The sequence below is a fragment of the Sus scrofa genome, chromosome 15 (assembly GCF_000003025.6).
Source record: "Sus scrofa isolate TJ Tabasco breed Duroc chromosome 15, Sscrofa11.1, whole genome shotgun sequence".
Classification (NCBI taxonomy): domain Eukaryota; kingdom Metazoa; phylum Chordata; class Mammalia; order Artiodactyla; family Suidae; genus Sus; species Sus scrofa.
In genome coordinates this window covers 125,712,109-125,730,734 of record NC_010457.5, presented here as the reverse complement: position 1 = coordinate 125,730,734, position 18,626 = coordinate 125,712,109, and the positions used below count along the sequence as shown (strand labels likewise).

General features: G+C 45.1%; 1 protein-coding gene across 1 annotated transcript in view; it reads left to right on the top strand.

Moving 5' to 3' along the window:
- WDFY1 (WD repeat and FYVE domain containing 1) overlaps positions 10,548 to 18,626 on the top strand; it is a 46,046-nt gene continuing 37,967 nt past the window's right edge. The window contains 1 exon segment of the mRNA NM_001243647.1: positions 10,548 to 10,738. Within this exon segment, the coding sequence (NP_001230576.1) occupies positions 10,602 to 10,738 (137 nt within the window). The 5' untranslated portion in view covers positions 10,548 to 10,601.

Sequence of the window (18,626 nt, the reverse complement as noted above, 5' to 3'; positions counted from 1 at the left end):
ACTTAGGTCAAGGATTTTCAATGTTGGGAGTTCCCATTGTGGCTCAGTGGAAATGAACCAGACTAGTATCCATGAGGACACAGGTTCAATCCCTGATCTAGCTCAGTGGGTCAAGGATCTGGCATTGCCATGAGCTATGGCATAGGTTGCAGATGCAGCTCAGATCCAGGATTGCTGTGACTGTGGTGTAGGCTGGCAGCCACAGCTCGGATTTGACCCCTAGCCTGGGAACTTCCATATGCCAAGGGTATGGCCCTAAAAAAAGGCAAAAAAAAAAAAAGAGGAAGAATTTCCAATGTTAGCAGCTGATCAAACTTCTGTCAGGCTCCTCCAAGCCCTCTTCTCAAGGAGGCTTTGACCTTAGGCTTCAGTCTGTCTGTCTTTGTCATGTCTGCATCACCCAGTGTCAGCAAGAATCTTGTTAGGTCAGTTTAGAGAGAATCCCCCAGCCCAATATCTAATCAAATTCATTACTACTCACTATCCCCCAGTGATGTCTGATCACCCCAGCCTGCCTTCAGCAAGAATTCTGTCAACTATTCTTGCAAGAATGCCCTATTACCCCTGATGCTTCCTCTTGGTACTTTTCCACCCACTGACACCCCCCACCCAGCTTCCTTCTTGACTATAGATCCCTGCTTGCCCATGCTTTATGAAGGATTGAGCCCAGTTCTATGCTGGGGTCTCTTTGCCCCATTGCAATAGTTCCTGAATAAAATGTGTTGTTAACTACTGTCCAACTGTGGTTTTTCCTTGACAGGTCATTCGACTCTGTTTAGATCTCTTAGCTTAACTTTTCAAGGGGAAGAATCTGAATAGTTCATTCCAGCTTGGAAAAGGATTCCCTGTGGGAAGGGAGAGAGGAAAAGGGGAATTTGGTTCATATCACAAACAAGCTGATGAAATTTCTGGGTGAAGCAAGTGCTCTAAGAAGAGGAGAGATGGGACTGTGATTGGCCTTTGTATAACACTGCATGTGAAGTACTGAAAATTCATTCGATATCAATCAAATGAATGGAAGAAAGCACAAGGAACTGTTATATCTGCAATATTTATTGAGATAAATAATTCGATAAACTAGTTGGAGCACAATAATGGTAAATGAAGTGTCTCTGTATTGAAAGTTTCTCAACAATACAACAATGGGAATATCATCTTTAGACCAAAAATGCAGAGTCTCAAGAAATTTCTTCTACTAATGTTTTAACTCACTGAGCTCAGGAATTAACCAGTATTTTTATTCATGCATGCATTTGTTCATTTATTCAATAAACACATACTAAAAGGATTACTTGGCTCCAAGACTCAGCCCCAGAAAACTTTAAGGAGGGAAAAGAACTTTGAGTGGGAGAGGAGACCTATAATAAGAAGGGGAATATTTTGAATGGTGATATTAAAAAATAACCCTTTAAAGATATGACCTCTGGGAGTTCCCATGGTGGCTCAGCAATTAATGAACCCAACTAGGATCCAGGAGGATGCACGTTCGATCCCTGGTCTCACTCAGTGAGTCAAGGATCCAGCATTGCCATGAGCGGTGGTGTAGGTCACAGATGCAGCTTGGATCTGGCATGGCTATAGCTGTGGGTAGGCTAGCTGTGGACCCCTAGTCTGGGAATCTCCATATGCCGCAGGTATGGCCCTAAAAAAAGGGGGCGGGGAGAAAGAGAGAAAGAAAGAAAGATAGAAAGAAAGAAAGAAAGAAAGAAAGAGAAAGAAAGAAAAAGATATACAACCTTTATAGTTAGAATCCTTAAACTTCAAAACCCCCCCTTTAAAAAAAATAAATCAAGTATTGTAGAAGTGGTTTGAACTTTTTGTCATCAGGTTATTAAGCTTACCACACTGTCAGCTTGGGTAAAACTCAGAGAACTGTTTAAAAGAATCCTGAGAAAAACTGCTAGACAGGATCATCAAATCTCTCAGGGATGTAACCATGTCTGCAGTGTTTTTTGGCAAAGCCCAAGGAGATAGAACTTGTCCCAAAACAAGAAATCACTGTAGACTCTATTTTTTAGTCTACTCCACAGATTTGGTATGTTTTGAACAGATAAATGCTGCTTAGTTACCTATAACATCTGTTGAAAGATGCTGATAATTTCTTAAAGTATTTCCTTTTGATTAGAGTTAACTAGATTATGGTCATTAAAATTGCATATTAAAGAATCTGGATACTTCACATGAATAAGTTATTCTTTGTGCGATATCACTTACATTGGTCATACTGTTGATATCTATTTGTAATACTTAATTAGCTAAATATTTCCTTATAATTTGCTTATAAAATGTTATATTTCTGTTGAGTTCTGCTATCTGCTCCTCATGATGCTATTCATTAAGCATCAGCATTGCAGCAATTGTATTAGCCAAGGTCCAATCAAGAAAACAGAACTCACACCTGAGGGTTCAGCGGAGGGAATGTAATACAAAGAACTAGTTACAAAGGTGTCAGAAAAAACAAAAGGCCAAAGAGGGACCATGGGGTAAAGGAGAGTTAGCAACCTCAGGACACAAGGAAGAGGTGATACCAGAGCACAGCATGGGGCTGGAACCCCCGCAGAGACTGCCCTGCAGACAGCTGAGACAGGAGAGAGAAGTTACATCCCTGGGAACGGAAACCACAGAAGAGACCCAACTCCTAAGCAGAGAGAACGAGGGAAAAATACATAGCCTGTTTTCTGCTTTCTTCCTGCTTGTTAATCTCCCACCATTGGCTCAGGAGTACATGCAAGCTTTTGGGGTAGCAAGTTGGCAAAGGAGTCTGGGAAATGTAGTTTGCAGAAGTCAGCTTCCTGCAATAAAGAGTGAGTGTGGCAGGGCAGAGGGCTCGTGGATCTAAGAGCAAACAGGCAAAGGACCAGCATGGTTATTACACTTAAAGTATCAAGAGCGTGAAGAGTGGAAAAGTCAAGGACAAATTAGAACACTAGTCCATGGAGTTCCCACAGTGGCTCAGTGGTAATGAACCCAACTAGGATCCATAAGGATGCTAGTTTGATCCCTGTTTTTGTTCAGAGGGTTAAGGATCCAGCATTGCAGTGAACTGTGGTGTACGTTGAAGATGCTGCTTGGATCTGGCATTGCTATGACTGTGCGTAGGTTGGCAGATACAGGTCTGATTTGACTCCTAGCCTGGGAACCACCACATGCCTTGGGTGCAACCCTAAAAAGACAAAAATAAATAAATAAACTGTATTTGCTTAATGGGTTACTGTTCCTTTTTTTTTGGCTTTTTAGGGCCGCACCCTTGGCATGTGGAAGTTCCCAGACTAGGAGTTAAATCGGAGCTGTAGCTGTGGGGGCATCCAAGCCGAGTCTGTGAGTCTGCAACCTACACTGCAGCTCACAGCAATGCCAGATCCTTAACCCACTGAGCGAGGCCAGGGATTGAAGCTGTGTCCTCATGGATACAGGTCAGATTCGTTTCCACTGAGGCATAATGGGAACTCCAGCACACATACTTTAGTTGATGAAAAGGTAAAAACTTTTTGTTAAAAGAAATACATATTTATTTATTATTATTGTAATAAAATTATAAAGTATCCTGTCAAGGAAGTTTAGCATAAGATATAGGTACTGATAGTAATAGAAGGTGATGGCAGGACAGACATTTAAAGATGACCAGGTCAGAGTTCCCTTTGTGGCAGAGTGGAAACGAATCCGACTAGGAACAATGCAGTTGCGGGTTTGATCCCTGGCCTAGTTCAGTGAGTTAAGGATCCAGTGTTGCAGTGAGTTGTGGTGTAGGTCAAAGACTTGTCTTGGATCTGGCAATCTGGCGTTTGCTGTGACTGTGGTTGTAGGCCGGCAACTGTAGCTCCAATTCGACCCCTAGCCTGGGAACCTCCATATGCCTCGGGTGCAGCCCTAAAAAGAAAAAAAGAAAAAAAAAAAAAGATTACCAGGTCCAAGGTAAAGAACCCGAGTTAAAGGACTTACCGTCAAGGCGTAGTGGAAACGAATCTGACTAGGAACCATGAGGTTGCAGAGTCGATCCCTGGCCTCGCCCAGAGGGTTAAGGATCTGGTGTTGCCATGAGCTGTGGCATAGGTTGCAGATGCGGCTCGGATCTGGTGTTGCTGTGGCTCTGGCCCTGTAGGCCGGCAGCAACAGATCCAATTACACCCCTAACCTGGGAACCTTCATGTACCGCGGGTGCGGCCCTCAAAAGACAAAAAGACAAAAAAGAAATAAGAAACTGAGTTAGCAATAATAGGTACATATATAATCTCTGCTTTCTATACATCACCAATAAAAGGAATTATGTTTCGGACTTTGGAGATGCAAAATTGGTAAAAACGCTAACTAGCTTGTCAAAGATCTGTCTGCTGGTAAACAATGAAGTTCTCTGACTCTAAAGGCCACATTCGTTCATTGTTAGGGTTATGTGGCTTGTAGCTGTCAACAGCAGAACAGTATTAGTATTAATAGCCTCTGCCTTCTGACTGGGCAGGGCAGCTCAGAAATCAATTATCTGTGGACCTAGAGTCCATCAGTTCTGAGGAACAGTGTTAATGTTTTTTTTGTTTTTTTTTTTTTTTTGGCCATGCCTGCGGTATGGGAACGTTCCCTGGCAGGGATCGAACCCCTATCAGAGCAGCCAGTCAAGCCACTGAAGTGAAAACACCGGATCCTTAACCCCTTGCTCCACAAGAGATCTTTTATTATTACCACTTGAACCCACTCCCATCAGGATTTGCCCCTGCAGTTCTATGGAAACTTCCAGTTATTTGATTGACTAATCTAAAGGATCCCCTCCTTCGGCCTTAGAAAACACCTTTCTTCTTTGGCCTCGTGACAGCACACACTGATTCCATTTCTTCCTGGCTTATAGTGGCTCGGGTTGGAAGAGGGTATCAAGAGGGCAGGACTACTGTGGACCCAGGTAACCTGAAGCTACTGGCCCCCTTCGCTATCCTTGGAATGTATGTGCTACCCACTGCTGCCACACGAAGAGCCATTTCAGCGACTCCGCATTGAGAAATGCATTGTTGAGAGCATCTAGACAGTATAGGGGGCAGGTGAAGAGATCTGCTCTTCCTGTGGTCATCCAAGACAAGGCTGATGTGTAAGGTCCCTTGCTTATTAAAACTGCCATCTACCAATCTGGAGGGGTCCGCCTTTTCCCAATAGCTCCTTCTCAGTCTCCTTTCTGGCTCCTCCCTCTCTTGCATGCCTCTCAATGTTGATGTTTCCAAGGACTCAGTCTTTGTCCCTCGTCATTAAATACTGTCATTTATTTACAGTATTTAATTGCTGTCTATATGCTTTTGATCTGTTTTTGTTTGTTTGTTTGTTTGTTTGCTTTTCAGGACCACACCCGAGGCATATGGAAGTTCCTAGGCCAGGGGTCAAATCAGAACTGTATCAGCCTACACCACAGCCACAGCAATGAGGGATCTGAGTCAAGCCTACAACCTATACTACAGCTCATGGCAATGCTGGATCCCTGACCCACGAAGCAAGGCCGGGGATCGAATCCACATCCTCATGGATACTAGTCAGATTTGTTTCCCCTGTGCCACAACAGGAACTCTTGCTTTTGATCTTTTTTAAAGAGTCATTTTGTATCTAAACACTGATTTTACAAAATGTGACATGAAGGTGAACTCAACTTTTAATTTTCTCATGTAAGTTGCCTGCAAGGTATGTTACAGCTGTGTATATAATTTTACAAGCATCTTTGGAAGAAATCACACAGAAGCAGCAGCTTTTTCAATAAAGGGGCCAATTTCTCATCTCTTTTGGTCAGTCTACCGCAGTCTCTTTTTTTTGGTTTGCATATTTATTTTGTATTTATTTTTAACTTTTTAAATTAAAGTTTCTTTGATTTACAATGTTGTGTCTACCGCAGTCTTGAAGGTGAGAGTTATCTGGACCTTGTTATATACACTGAGCCATGCTGGGTGATGATTCATCTTCTCTGCTTCTTGGGCAACTCAGGACACACTGCCAAAGGCCTTATTTCATTAGCTTCTTGACGGATATCCTTGTAAAATTGAAGACAGATTAAGCCAGTCTTCTGCAAGTTTGCGTTGTGGCTCAACAAGTTTCCAACCCAACGAGTATCCATGAGGATGTGGGTTTGATGCCTGGCCTTGCTCAATGCGTTAAGGATCCCACATTGCTGTGGCTGTGGCATAGGTGCAGATGCAGCCATGATTCCACCCCTGGCCTGGGAAATTCCATATGCCACAGGTGCCGCCTTAAAAAGAAAAAAAAAAAAAAAAAAGGATTAAGCCAGTCTTCTGCTCAAAACCCTCCAGTGGCTCTCTTCTCACATAAGGTAAAAACCGAAGTCCTTACAGTGGCCTCAGGGCTCGGGCTGCCTGGTGACCCCACTGTCCTCACCTCTGTCTGTCCTCCTCACTCATGCTCCTCCAGCTGCCCTGGCTGCCCTGCATTCCTAGCCAACCCTAGGCATGCCCTCACCTCAGGGCTTTAGCACCTGCTGTTCCCTTTTCCTGGAGGCACTTCTCCCGTGTTTCCACACTGCTTTCTTCGTGGTTTAAATGTCACCTTCTTGGTGAGGCCATTTCTGGCCACCTGTCTCAAGTTGTGTTCTTAGGAGACGGAAGTTGGCATGCACTATACTCATTAGGAATTAGCAGCTGTGAAAGGAGGAGGGTATAACAGGATTAGGCTGGAGAATTCCACTGCCTGACAAAGCCTTGACCCAGCAGGAGAGAGCTCTGGAGCAAGTAGTGCCCAGCAAGTGCCCTGTGTCAGGGCGAAATGGCCTGGCCTTTATATCCCTGTCTCATTCAGGTTTTTCTTTGTTTGTTTGTTTGTCTGTTTGTTTTTAAGGGCTGCACGCATGGCATATGAAGTTCCCAGGCTAGGGGTCCAATTGGAGCTGCAGCTGCCAGCCCATGTCATAGCCACAGCAACACAGGATCGAACTGCCTGCGACCTACACCACAGGTCACAGCAATGCCGGATCCTTAACCCACTGGATCCTTAACCTACTGAGGGAGGCCAGGGATTGAACACGCATCCTCATGGATCTTAGTTGGGTTTGTTACAGCTGAGCCAAGACAGGAACTCTTCATTCAGTTATTGAATTCAGGCTGTCCCCTCATGAAGGGCATGGCCCAGCCACCGTGACTTTTGCAGCTCAGGTGGGCTCTGAAGGAGACGAAATCTTCAACCTAGTCTGCTGACAGCCCTCCTTCCATGAAGGTAGGGCTGAGTAGTACGTCTCTGGCTCTACTGCACTATCCTGTCTAAAACTGCAACCCCCCCATCATCCCCATCACTCTCCCCAGCTTTATTTCCTCCGCAGCATTTAATATCTTTTAATACACTGTGTAGTTTACTCATTTATTTTATTTATTTCTGGTTCTTTCCCTGGAATACACGTTCTAATGGTAGCAGAGGGGTGATTTTTGAGCATGGCTGCTTTTAAGACTGTGCTGGGCTCATAGTAGGCATGTGATAAATATTTCTTGTTCGAAGAAAGTCGTTCAGTTGTTTGTCTAATAATTAGATTGTGCAAGTCTTGCAGGAAGACTGTCTTATTCATCTTGTCAGCATGTCGCCCATAGTAGATATACATTAGGCGTTTGTTGAATAGATAAATAAATATATCCATGAACAGATATTATTAACGTCATCATAAGAAAGTACAAGTATAGTACTGCCTAATGGAAGAACCATGTGAACCACATATGTAATGTAAAATTGATTAGTCATATTAAAAAATAAGAAACAGGCAAAATTAATTTTAATATCTTATTTAACTCAATAGATCTCAGTTTTATCATTTCAACATGTAATCAGTATAAAAACTATTAATGAAAGAGCTTACCTACTTTTTTGTTCTGTCTCTGTTTCACTTTTTTATTTTAGGGCCACAACCAAGGTATATGGAAGTTCCCAGGCTAGGGGTCTAATTGGAGTTGGCAGCTGCTTGCTTACCCTACAGTCGCATAAATGCCAGATCTGAGCTGATCCTACAACCTACGCCACAGCTTGTGGCAACGCCAGATCCTTAACCCACTGAGGGAGACCAGGGATGAAACCCACATCCTCGTGGATCCTAGTGGGATTCTTAACCCCCTGTGCCACAACGGGAACTCCCTCAACTATTTATTTTTATATTTTTATTGTTTTATATTATTTTTAGGGTCACATCTGTGGCATATGAAAGTTCCCAAGCTAGGGGTCGAGTTGGAGCTGCAGTCGCCAGCTTTATGCCACAGCCACAGCAATGCCAGATCCAAGCTGCAACGGTAATCTATGCTGCAGCTTGTGGCAACACCAGATCTTAACCCACTGAGTGAGGCCAGGGATCGAACCTGCACCCTCATGGGATATAGTTGGATTCTTAATCTGCTGAGCCACAATGGGAACTCCCTGTACTAACTCTTTAAAATCTGGTGTGTACTCATCACATCTCAATTCCGATTGGTCACATTTCATGTGCTGGATAGCCATGTGCACAGTGCAACTGTAGTACAATTCTGCAATCAACAGGCAGAATGAGATAGTGTATGGGAGGCTGTGGGTCGGAGAGGGGAGGTCTCTGGAGTCAATGACTTTCTGGGTTCCAGTCATGATCCTTCAACTTACCTGCTGTTGATGTTCTCCAGCCAAAAGCCACCAGGAACATACCTGTAGTGGAACAAGTTGGGTGGATTGTTGGAGGAAGAAAGCACATCCAGGGAACTGTGGGGAGTTGGTACTAGAAAGGACTTATTATAGGATTTAGGTTTGTGTTAGATGATGGAGGGGGAGGGTTTAAAGAGGAAGGGCTTCACTTTAAATTGAATGCTGTCAGGGTAATTCTATGATTGGATGTCTTTTGTTTGTTTGTTTGTTTTGGCTGCCCCTGGAGCATATGGAAGTTCCCAGGCCAGGAATGAATCTGAGCCACAGCTGCAACCTACACTGCAACTGCAGCAACCTCGGATCCTTAACCCACTGTGCAGGGCCAGAGATTGAGCCTCGTCTCAGCAGTGACCCAGGCTGCTGCAGAGACAAGGCTGGATCCTTAACCTGCTGCACCACGGTGGGAACTCCTGGATGTCTTTATAAATCTTGTCTGGGTGCAAGAAGAGGCTAAAGGTCTAATTGGTAAAGAAACAGGATCCATTCATATCAGCCAGGATGGGGGAGGTTTGGTCACTTTTGTGGTTTAAACAATGTTTATATTTTGGCTGGGTTTAGATATGCATATGAAGTGGCCTTATCTGATGTTTATGGAACCAAATCCCCCCCTAAATCTAGTTCCCTTGCAAAGTTTATGAGTAACCTCTGTATCTAAAACTTTCTTCCCTTCCTTGCCCCCATTCCCTTCAGGATTGAGGAGTAGCAAGGAAAAGTAGGGCCCCTCCATGTCCCCCATTTCTTATTTGTAGAAAAAGGCTTTAATCTCCTAAACCTTTCCTGAGTTCCAAAGAGTAGACTTGGTTACTAATTAGGGAAGTGAGGGAATGCAGAAAGAAAGGCAAAGCAGTCAAGCAAGAAAAGTAATGATAGGTGAAATAATAGCCTAGTGACGGACTGCCATCCTCAAGGGTAGACAGAGCTATCTGAGGCATATCTTGGAGTTGTTCTGCAGAAACAAAGACCTCCTCACCCATGTGGAAGATGGTGACTACAGGCTGACCAACAGCGGCAGACCAGCTGGAACCAGAAGACTGATGATGCTGAAACATAACCCGTTACCTCACCACCAACCAATCTGAAGAAAGTCCACAAGCTGCAACCCTCACATCAAATGTTGCCTTTAAAAATCCTTCCCTGAAAGCCATTGAGGAGTTTGGGTCTTTTGAACCTGAGCTGGCTGATCTTCTGGCTTGGTGTTCAGCCAGTAAATGCTGTACTTTCCTTCACCACAACCTGGTGTCAGTGGATTGGTTTTGTGGTGCTCCAGGCTAACGGACCCAAATTCAGTTCCGTAACACCTGCGTTCCACAGGAAAAAGCTGTGGGCACTTAGCCAGCTCAGTGCCAGGCCAGGTCAAGGTCAAGGTCAAGGTCTGCTTTTCTCCTTGTAGCCTTGTGACCTTAAGCAAGTGATTCCACTTGTCTGTGGTTCAGTTTTCTCATCTCCAAAATGAGACTAAGGGAGCACTTATCTCTCCACCTCTTAAGATTGTTATCAGTATTGAGATAACCCATGTAAAATTAGACTAGCTCTCGGTGTATAGTCACCAAAGAGTGTCTTTCAAAGATTCCAAATTGCACTTTATTTTTTCACACTTCCATTCGTCTGAAACGGAGGTGTGGTCCAAAGGCTTCTTAGAATGGATATAATGTAGTATCATTCTTTTCGAAAGGCTCCGTTTGGGTGACAATTACTCTTTGTCACTAACCGTTCAACCCATTCCTGAGTGAATGACCTCACTTTCCAAGCTGTGTAACTTTCTCCACTTCTCGCGAGAGCCTCTAACAGGCCTCTCTCCCAGCCACGTAATTTTAGCTGCGCGGCTACCTCAGCCAATACGGGAGCGGCGGCAGCACTCGGGAGCTTACGGCGGCGCGGCCCCCACGCGGCCCGGGGAGCCGAAGCGGAACCCGCGCGTCCCCGCCCGCCCGGCCGTCAGCTGATGGGCCGCTCGCCGCGGAGGCCGCAGCCGCCGCTGCCGCGCGAACATGGCGGCCGAGATCCACTCCAGGCCACAGAGCAGCCGCCCGGTGCTGCTGAGCAAGATCGAGGGGCACCAGGACGCTGTCACGGCCGCGCAGCTTATCCCCAAGGAGGACGGCGTGATCACTGCCAGCGAGGACAGGTAGGGCCGGCGGGTCGTGCGCGGGGCCGAGGCGCCACGGGGGGTGGCCGGGACTGCCGCTGGCTACCGACCGTGGAGGCGGCCGCTTCCTCCCTCTCCGCGTGGGGGCGTCCACGGCCCCCTTGTCCCGCGGCCTGTCGCCCCTTTCGGCTCTTCTGGCCACTGGGACCCTTTCCCCCCCGCCCCGGGTTCCCGCTCGTGGGTCCTCCAGTCTCGACCCCGGTCTCGCTCCTGCAGCCTGGTACTCAGGTCCTTGCTTCGCAGCTCCAGCCCGGGACACCTGTCCCACCCCGTCCACTGCGCTCCGCCTTCTCGCTACCCTGGTCTCCGCTGTGTCGCTCCAGTTCTGGACCCCCTCTGTACCTTTCTATCCCTGGGCCCCCGCTCCCGACTCTCCTTTGTGGGATTTCGCCTAGAGCTGGAAGCATCCCCTCCGCGGTCAGTTCCTAGCCGCCTGCTCTGGGAGCCGGGACTGCTGGCGGGTTACCGCGGGACCGAGTGCTGGGGATGCCTTTCTTGCAGTAAATCTCCAGAGCTTTCACACACTTCTGTTTGCTCCACGCTGAGGTTTACACCTCCCTTTCGAGCAACGCCAGGTCCCAAGATCAGTTATTTTTCCCCAGCTGCTCGAACCACCTGAATTCTTATTTACAATTTTTTTTTTAAAGTGACTCATGGAAAAAATGGTAAAAGAGTTTTATTTTTTAAGGATGTTTGCGGTTTCCACCATTAATGGAAAAGCAGTTATCGCTTGCCATAAAAAGTTAAACTAATAGCTAAAACGTCTGTCTGCACTCAAAAGTCAGCTCTATCTTATAACAAGATGTCGTGCCTACCACACTTTGGGAAACTGATCTGATTCGATTTTGCCATTCTACTCAAGAGGGAACTGGAGCCCATGGAGAGGCACAGAGACACGGAAGCCAGAAATGCACCCCAGGACTCCCCAGTCCAGCTCTCTCTGGTCTTCCCAAGACTCTGCCAGAGATTATTTGTTTTAAAACTGTAGCATTTTTTAAATCCGAAAAATTTAAAAGGTTAATGACTTTACTGTAGGAATTTAGAGGAAATGACTGATGTCGTTGGGTGAAACTTTCTTTGCTACAATGAGTGATCTTCAGCGGTGATACTGCAAAAGTGGGAGGGCTTTCTGGAAGAAGGAAGGTACTGATGTTCTCTTAAGGCTGAGGCATAATCTAGCCTTTCTGTAACCTGTGTTTTGAAGTCCTGTGGCTTTGAGAGCCTATCCTGAATGGGAAGAGAATCCTGAAGCTCCCAATGCCTCCTTGACCTTTGTATTTGGATTTTGAGGGAGTTTATTGTGAGCGGGCAATTTACAGGTAGCTGACCTCAGACCAGGTGGGGGGTAATTGGTATGACCTAGGTGTGGGTGTGTCTCCAGGAAGGGAGGGGGAGAGAGGGGAATGTAAAAACAGGCCAAGGACAGAGTAATTATATTTGCATGATATAGTTTGCACGTAGATGCAGACAACACTTTATACATCTTAGCTGTCTTTATTCAGTAAAGTATTTTATTCATGACTCATGCATGTTGGGTAAATTGCTGAATATTTAAGATTACTGGCCAGGAGCAGTGCTGAGAAATGTTTTATGGAAAGTGATTACTTGGCTGCTCTGGGACTGAAATGTTCTGGGGGAGCCTTAGATCAGCTCATTTTTTTTCCCCTGGGGCACAGCAGGGCCTGGCAGATGACTGGATCCATGAAGGTTGGGGCTTTGGGTTTCTAATTTGTGTTTCAGGCCCATAGAACTTCCTGGAAGGTAGGACACACTTTTCAGCTGGTGCTGCCCTTTATGAGATGTATGAAAGCATGTGGTTAAGGATTTTTTTGGTTGATGTTGGATGTGGTGGTTTTTACATTGTCATAAACATGCATCATAGTCTTCATTTATTTACTCACTTGTTTATGTATTTAGAGATGCTGTGCATATTGAGTGCCAGGCCCTAGAGATACAACAGGGATCAAAAGTCACAGCACCTGCCTTTATATACCTTCTGATTCATTAATTTTAATGGCTCCTGACCTTGTGGAACCAGCCTGTTGAGGAAACAGAACACTGACCACTCTTATTCATCAAACAAACGTTTGTTAGACATTTATTATGTGCCGGGCCCGTTCCTGACCTGTGGGTAGAAAAAACTGATGCTGCAATTGCTGTTTCCAAAGGGCTGGATGGTGTAGTGAAGAAGAGATGGCTCTGTGCTTTCAGCTTTTCAGGTGCTGGGGAGACACAGTGGAAGGTGGATCCTTGGGCGAGGGCTGAGTTTCAAGGAAAGCCTCCTGGAGGAGATGTTGGTGGAGAGAGGAGTGGTCTGTGTGATGCTGGTCCAGGCAGAGGGAAAGGACAGAAGGATTAGCGAGGGGTACAGAACCACGGTTATTTCTAGGCACCCAAGAGCAGAAGGTGTGCTAGGAGCTGGAGGGCACAGTGTCATATCAGAAGGGCTTTCTCTGTGAGCCAGTGTTAAGAGTTTGGATTTGGACTTTACTTTGCAAGCAGCGGAGTGGGGGCGGGGGGTGGGTGCCATCAGAGAGTTCAAAGCAAGCAAACAACGTGATCAGAAATTGTACTTTAGGATTTCCTGTTGTGGCTCAGAAGACGTGAATCCGACTAGTATCCATGATGGTGCAGATTCGATCACTGGCCTTGCTGCTCAGTGGGTTAGGGATCCGGTGTTTCTGTGAGCTGTGGTATAGGTTGCAGATGCAGCTCGGATCTCATGTTGCTGTGGCTATGGTGTAGGCCAGCAGTTGCAGTTCTGATTCGACCCCTAGCCTGGGAACTTCCATATGCCGTGGGTGTGGCCCTAAAACGCAAAAAAAAAAAAAAAAAAAAAAAAGAAATTGTACTTTGGAAATAACAACAGTTAACCTTTTAAAAAGTCCCTTCCCAGGAGTTCCCATTGTGGCTCAGTGGCTTATGAACCTGAGTAGTATCCATGAGGATGCAGGTTTGATCCCTGACCTGGCTCAGTGAGTTAAGGATCCAGCACTGCCGTGAGCCATAGTGTAGTCGAGCAGCTGCAGCTCTGATTTGACCCCTAGCCTGGGAACTTGCATATGCCACAGGTGGGGCCCTAAAAAGCAAAGAAAAAAAAAAAAAAAGAAAAAAGAATAAAGTCCCTTCCCTCTCTCAGTACAGAATTGGAACAATGTATGTGACTGTATCCAGTCCTCACATGTCCTGGTGAGGTGGATACAAGTCACCTTTTCTTCTTAGCAGTTCCAAAATTCAAGGTATTTTAAAAATCAGATGTGTTTTTTGTTTGTTCATTTTGGGGAGTTAGGCCTGAAAACTCTTTGGTGCTAAAACTTGGTCTGCATAGATGAGACTATTTGTAATCTTAATTTATCCCATGTGGTATGAATATTCATTTGTTTTACTGCAGAAATAGCAGTGCATTTAATTGCAGGTGGTGTCCCAGGCCTGCTGGGAGTTTTATGGAACATATGGTGCAGGCATCTTATTTGGATTTGACCATTTAGAAAACTGGGGCTCAAAACACATTGAAGCAATTACCCAAGGTCACACAGCCAGTAAATGATAGGCCTAAGATTTGAACCCAAGTCTGGCTCCGAGGCCCTCGTTCTTTCTGCCAGCACCTAGTTTTTCTACACGTTTGGAGAACCTGAGCCTGGGCAGTATCAATGGTTGACTACTCTGACTGCAAGTGTAAAATGCTAGAATTCCACCATTCCCCGCCCCCCATGGGATATTTGGCACTTTGGTTGCCATAACTGGAGGAGGGTACACCTGGCATGTAGAGGGTACAGGATGCTGAGCATCCTATAGCGCATAATACGGTCCTTCTTGAGAAGGATTATCCAGCCCCAAATGTCAGCAGTGTGGGGGTGGAGAAACCCTGGTCCAGGCTTAATGTGCTTGTTTTTCTGGTCTCTCTGGACAGTCGTCCTCAAACGTGAACGTACATCAGAGTCCTGTGGAGGTAGGTCTTGTTAAAACACAGATAGCTGGGGCCACCCCAGACATCAGTAAATCTAGGGTGGGACCTGAGAGTTTGCATTTCTGCCAAGTTCCCAGTGGTGCCCATGGCTGATGCTCTGGGTCCAAGAACTACACTTTGAAAACCGCTGCAGTCACGAAAGGAGTGTTAATTGCTCATGGTGCTTACCTGTGGAGATCTGCTGGGCGAGAAGTCTATTTACACTTTGTCCTCTTTTTTTTTTTTCCCTGCTTCTGGGCCATATTTGCCTGGAGTCATTTGTATGTACTTACCTATTTCCCGGTACAACCAAACTATATATAATGGCACTAAATACAGCTAATTACACCAAGGAGTAATAAATCAATGTGGAATATTCAGCTTCTATCATACCTGGAGTCACTGGTAATGGTTTGGGGCTTAGAGATTTAATCAGAAACTCTCAGCAGTTACTCTGCCTTTAAAGAGTTAACAGAGGACAACTCTACTCTGTGCATTCATTTATATTTCGCTGAAGTAATAAAGGCCCTAAGCTCTTCTGTTTAGACTTAAGCCTTTGCAACGCCTTAATTAGTATTTTTAAATTTTAGTTTTCTTGGCTGCACTCTGGAACTAGAATATGTGAGCATGCAAATTATACGAACAATGCGTTTGTAGAGTTAAGAATATTCCTGAATCAGTGGAGTATGACTCTCTTTCTAGTCAGGAAACTGTACAAATGAAAGTAATCGCTTCAGTATTACGTTTCAGAATTTGAATGACAACGGTCATTTTTTTCTGGTAGGGGGAAACAGAAAATGAGTCTGCTTTCAGAGCAGAACTGAAATGTGGTGAGACAGCAGGAATTGATTACCTAGATGCATTTGCTGTTTGAACTTCTCTGCTGTGGACTACACCAAACATTTAGACAGTCAGTTGGTTGAAAAGGATCTATTTTTTTTTTTTTTAAGTGAAATCTTTATTACAAAGCCTTGTAAGTAAGTTAAGGCTGGGAATCTACTGTCTTCATTTCTGCAAAATAGTGTTTGAAGAGACGTGTGCTAATGCTGTTGTTTCAGGGACCTGTAAACCAAGATTGATTTCTGCAGAAAATCATTGATTTCTGGCCTAAGTTGGTAAAGACATCTCCTGTGTTTTTAAGATCTGCAGGATGTTGCAATTAAGCTGGTAAACAAGAAAGATTATAGAAAACTGACTTGTAAAATATTTTTGGTAGCTTTGCTTTTTTTGGGGGGAGGTCATACAAACTACTTACTTTTAACATATTTGTTTCCTTTTAGACATTTCTAAGCGCATTAAGATGGTATGAAGGAAAAGTGTGTTTATTAACTGTTCACATGGAAACAATCTTACATAAACAACTTGATTTTTAAGTGTTATGCTTAGGTGGAGACCTGGCCTAGCTGGAAGTTTCTTGTATATATAGAAAACCAGAATGTTGACTGCTTTGCTTTTGTTGTCATGCAGTGCCTAAAAATAGACTCTTTGTTACAGTGTGTTATAAAATAAAGTGAAGAAGTGAGAAGGCAGGAAGCCAGGGTGGGAAAGCATTTATTCCTCTCTCCTTAAAGAGTAGTTTTTCACTCTTAGGATCATTTTCTTTTTATAGCATAGTTTTTTGTTTTGGTTTGGGTTTTTTGGCTGTGTGATGCCAACATGTGCAAGTTCTCTGGGGGCCAGGGATCAAACCTGCACTGCAGCAGCGACCCAAGCCCTTGCAGAGGCAATGCAGGATTCTTAACCCTCTGTACCACAAGAGAATTTCATTTTTTATAGCATGGTTAAGAATAGATTCTGGATCCCTGATGCCTGAGTTTGAATGCAGCCCTGTGATGTCGGGGCAGATTTCTCATTCTCTTCTGTATCCTAGTTTTCTCATCTGTAAAATGAAAACAGTAACAGCACCTACCTCATAAGGTTTTGTGAGAATGAGACAAATTCAGATGCAAAGCGCTTTGAAGACTGCCTGGCTCAGGAAAAACGTTCCGTATGGTCTTGGCTATACTTATTTTCATTCCCATCTATTTTCCATTTAATTGCTTTAATCTCATCAAAAGCTAAAGCTGTCTCTGTTTCTCTGTGTGTGTGTTTATGTGTGTGTGTCTAAATGGAATGACATTTTTCCTGCCGGAATAGGACAGTACCATTTTAGGGGTCACTTAAAAACCGAAGTTCTTGTAACTATCTTCAGGTCATGCCTTTTCATCATTGCCATATTTGAGCACTTACAAATCAAGTCAGTCATAAGTTTCCCCTTATTAAAAATCCTCGCTCTGTTAGACCACGGCCAGGTTCCTTGGTTCACTAGGAGGGCTGCCACTCTAGGGTCATTCTCACGGCTGTGATGTAGTCCAGTGAGAGGACACAGAATGAAACCGACAGGTGAGGTCTAGAGGAAACCCCGTGTGAGCTTCCCAGAGTCCTGGCCCCGAGGAGTCGCTCAGGAGGTGCTCCTTCCTCCTACAGTGAGTTACACCACCTGTGTCAAGTACTATCTGCCAGCAGGCTGGTTCGACTCCGTGCCCAAGGCTTTCACTGGGGGCCCTCATGAAGGCAGCCTCTGCCTCTAGGGCTCCAAAATCCCAGACTCCCAGGAGGAAAGCAGGTGTCACTGGTCCCTCAGTTGTTAGAGCGAATCAATAAACAAACTTAGTAGGAATAAAGAAGCATGGACCGGAATTGAAAAACAGGCTACTTTCCTTACTGCCTCCAACTGTGTTTCTTTGGGGTTTGTTTAACCTTGGGTTTTAAGACTTCTAAACTATAAACGGAGTTTGAAACTTTTTTTTTTGGTCTTTTTTTGTCTTTTGTCTGTTGTTGTTGTTGCTATTTCTTGGGCCGCTCCCGCGGCATATGGAGGTTCCCAGGCTAGGGGTCTAATCGGAGCTATAGCTGCCGGCCTACACCTGAGCCACAGCAACGCAGGATCCGAGCCGCGTCTGCGACCTACACCACAGCTCACGGCAACGCCGGATCGTTAACCCACTGAGCAAGGGCAGGGACGGAACCCACAACCTCATGGTTCCTAGTCGGATTCGTTAACCACTGCGCCACGACGGGAACTCCTTTTTTTTTTTTTTTTTTTTTTTTAATTCAAGAATCAGTGTTGCATGGGCCATACATTGATGGACTCCATCCTGGCTAGATTGCTCCTGCTCCTCAGAGGTTGTGATGGCTTTTACCCTCCTTGGTGGCACAGAGGTCACAAAAAATAATTTTGACACTACTAGTGAAAAGATAATAGCAGGAATGTTTCCTCAAGGGAAAAAAACATACCTGGGAGTCCCATTGTGGTGTAGTGGGTTAAGAATCCAACTGCAACGGCTCTGGTCACTACAGAGGTGCAGGTTCAACCCCGGCCTGGTGCAGTGAGTTAAAGGATCCGGTGTTGCTGCAGCTGAGGTGTAGGTCACAGCTGCAGCTTGGGTTCAGTCCCTCGCCCAGGAACTTCCATATGCTGTGGGTATGGCCATAAAAGAAATAGAAAATACCTGCAGGTAGAAGACCAGCCATCTGGCTTCTGGCGCAACATTGTTCAGTTAGGGCTGGTGCAGGTACCACACAAGTGGCCTTCCATGCAGGATAAAAATCTGCCTGTGACGAAGTTAGAAGTCTGAGAGTCACCCTCATCATGAATGGTGTCCAGGTCTCCTTCCCTAGACTGTAGAAGGAGATGGATATTTTTGTTTTTCTAGACCAGTCTAACTCTCCTCATAGCAAGAGGCTGGTTTCGCTGCCTTTCAGTTTAGATAATCAATTCAATATAAACCTAGTGTTTCCTCCCTTTGTTATCAAAGGAGAAGGGCTACTTTCTGCAGCAGTAATGAAAAGGGCAGAGTTCAGGAGCCATGCCTGGAAGGAAACTGTTATTTATTTGATAAAAGCAGATTGTGCCGTATCCTTTCCTGTCCCTTTTAGGCT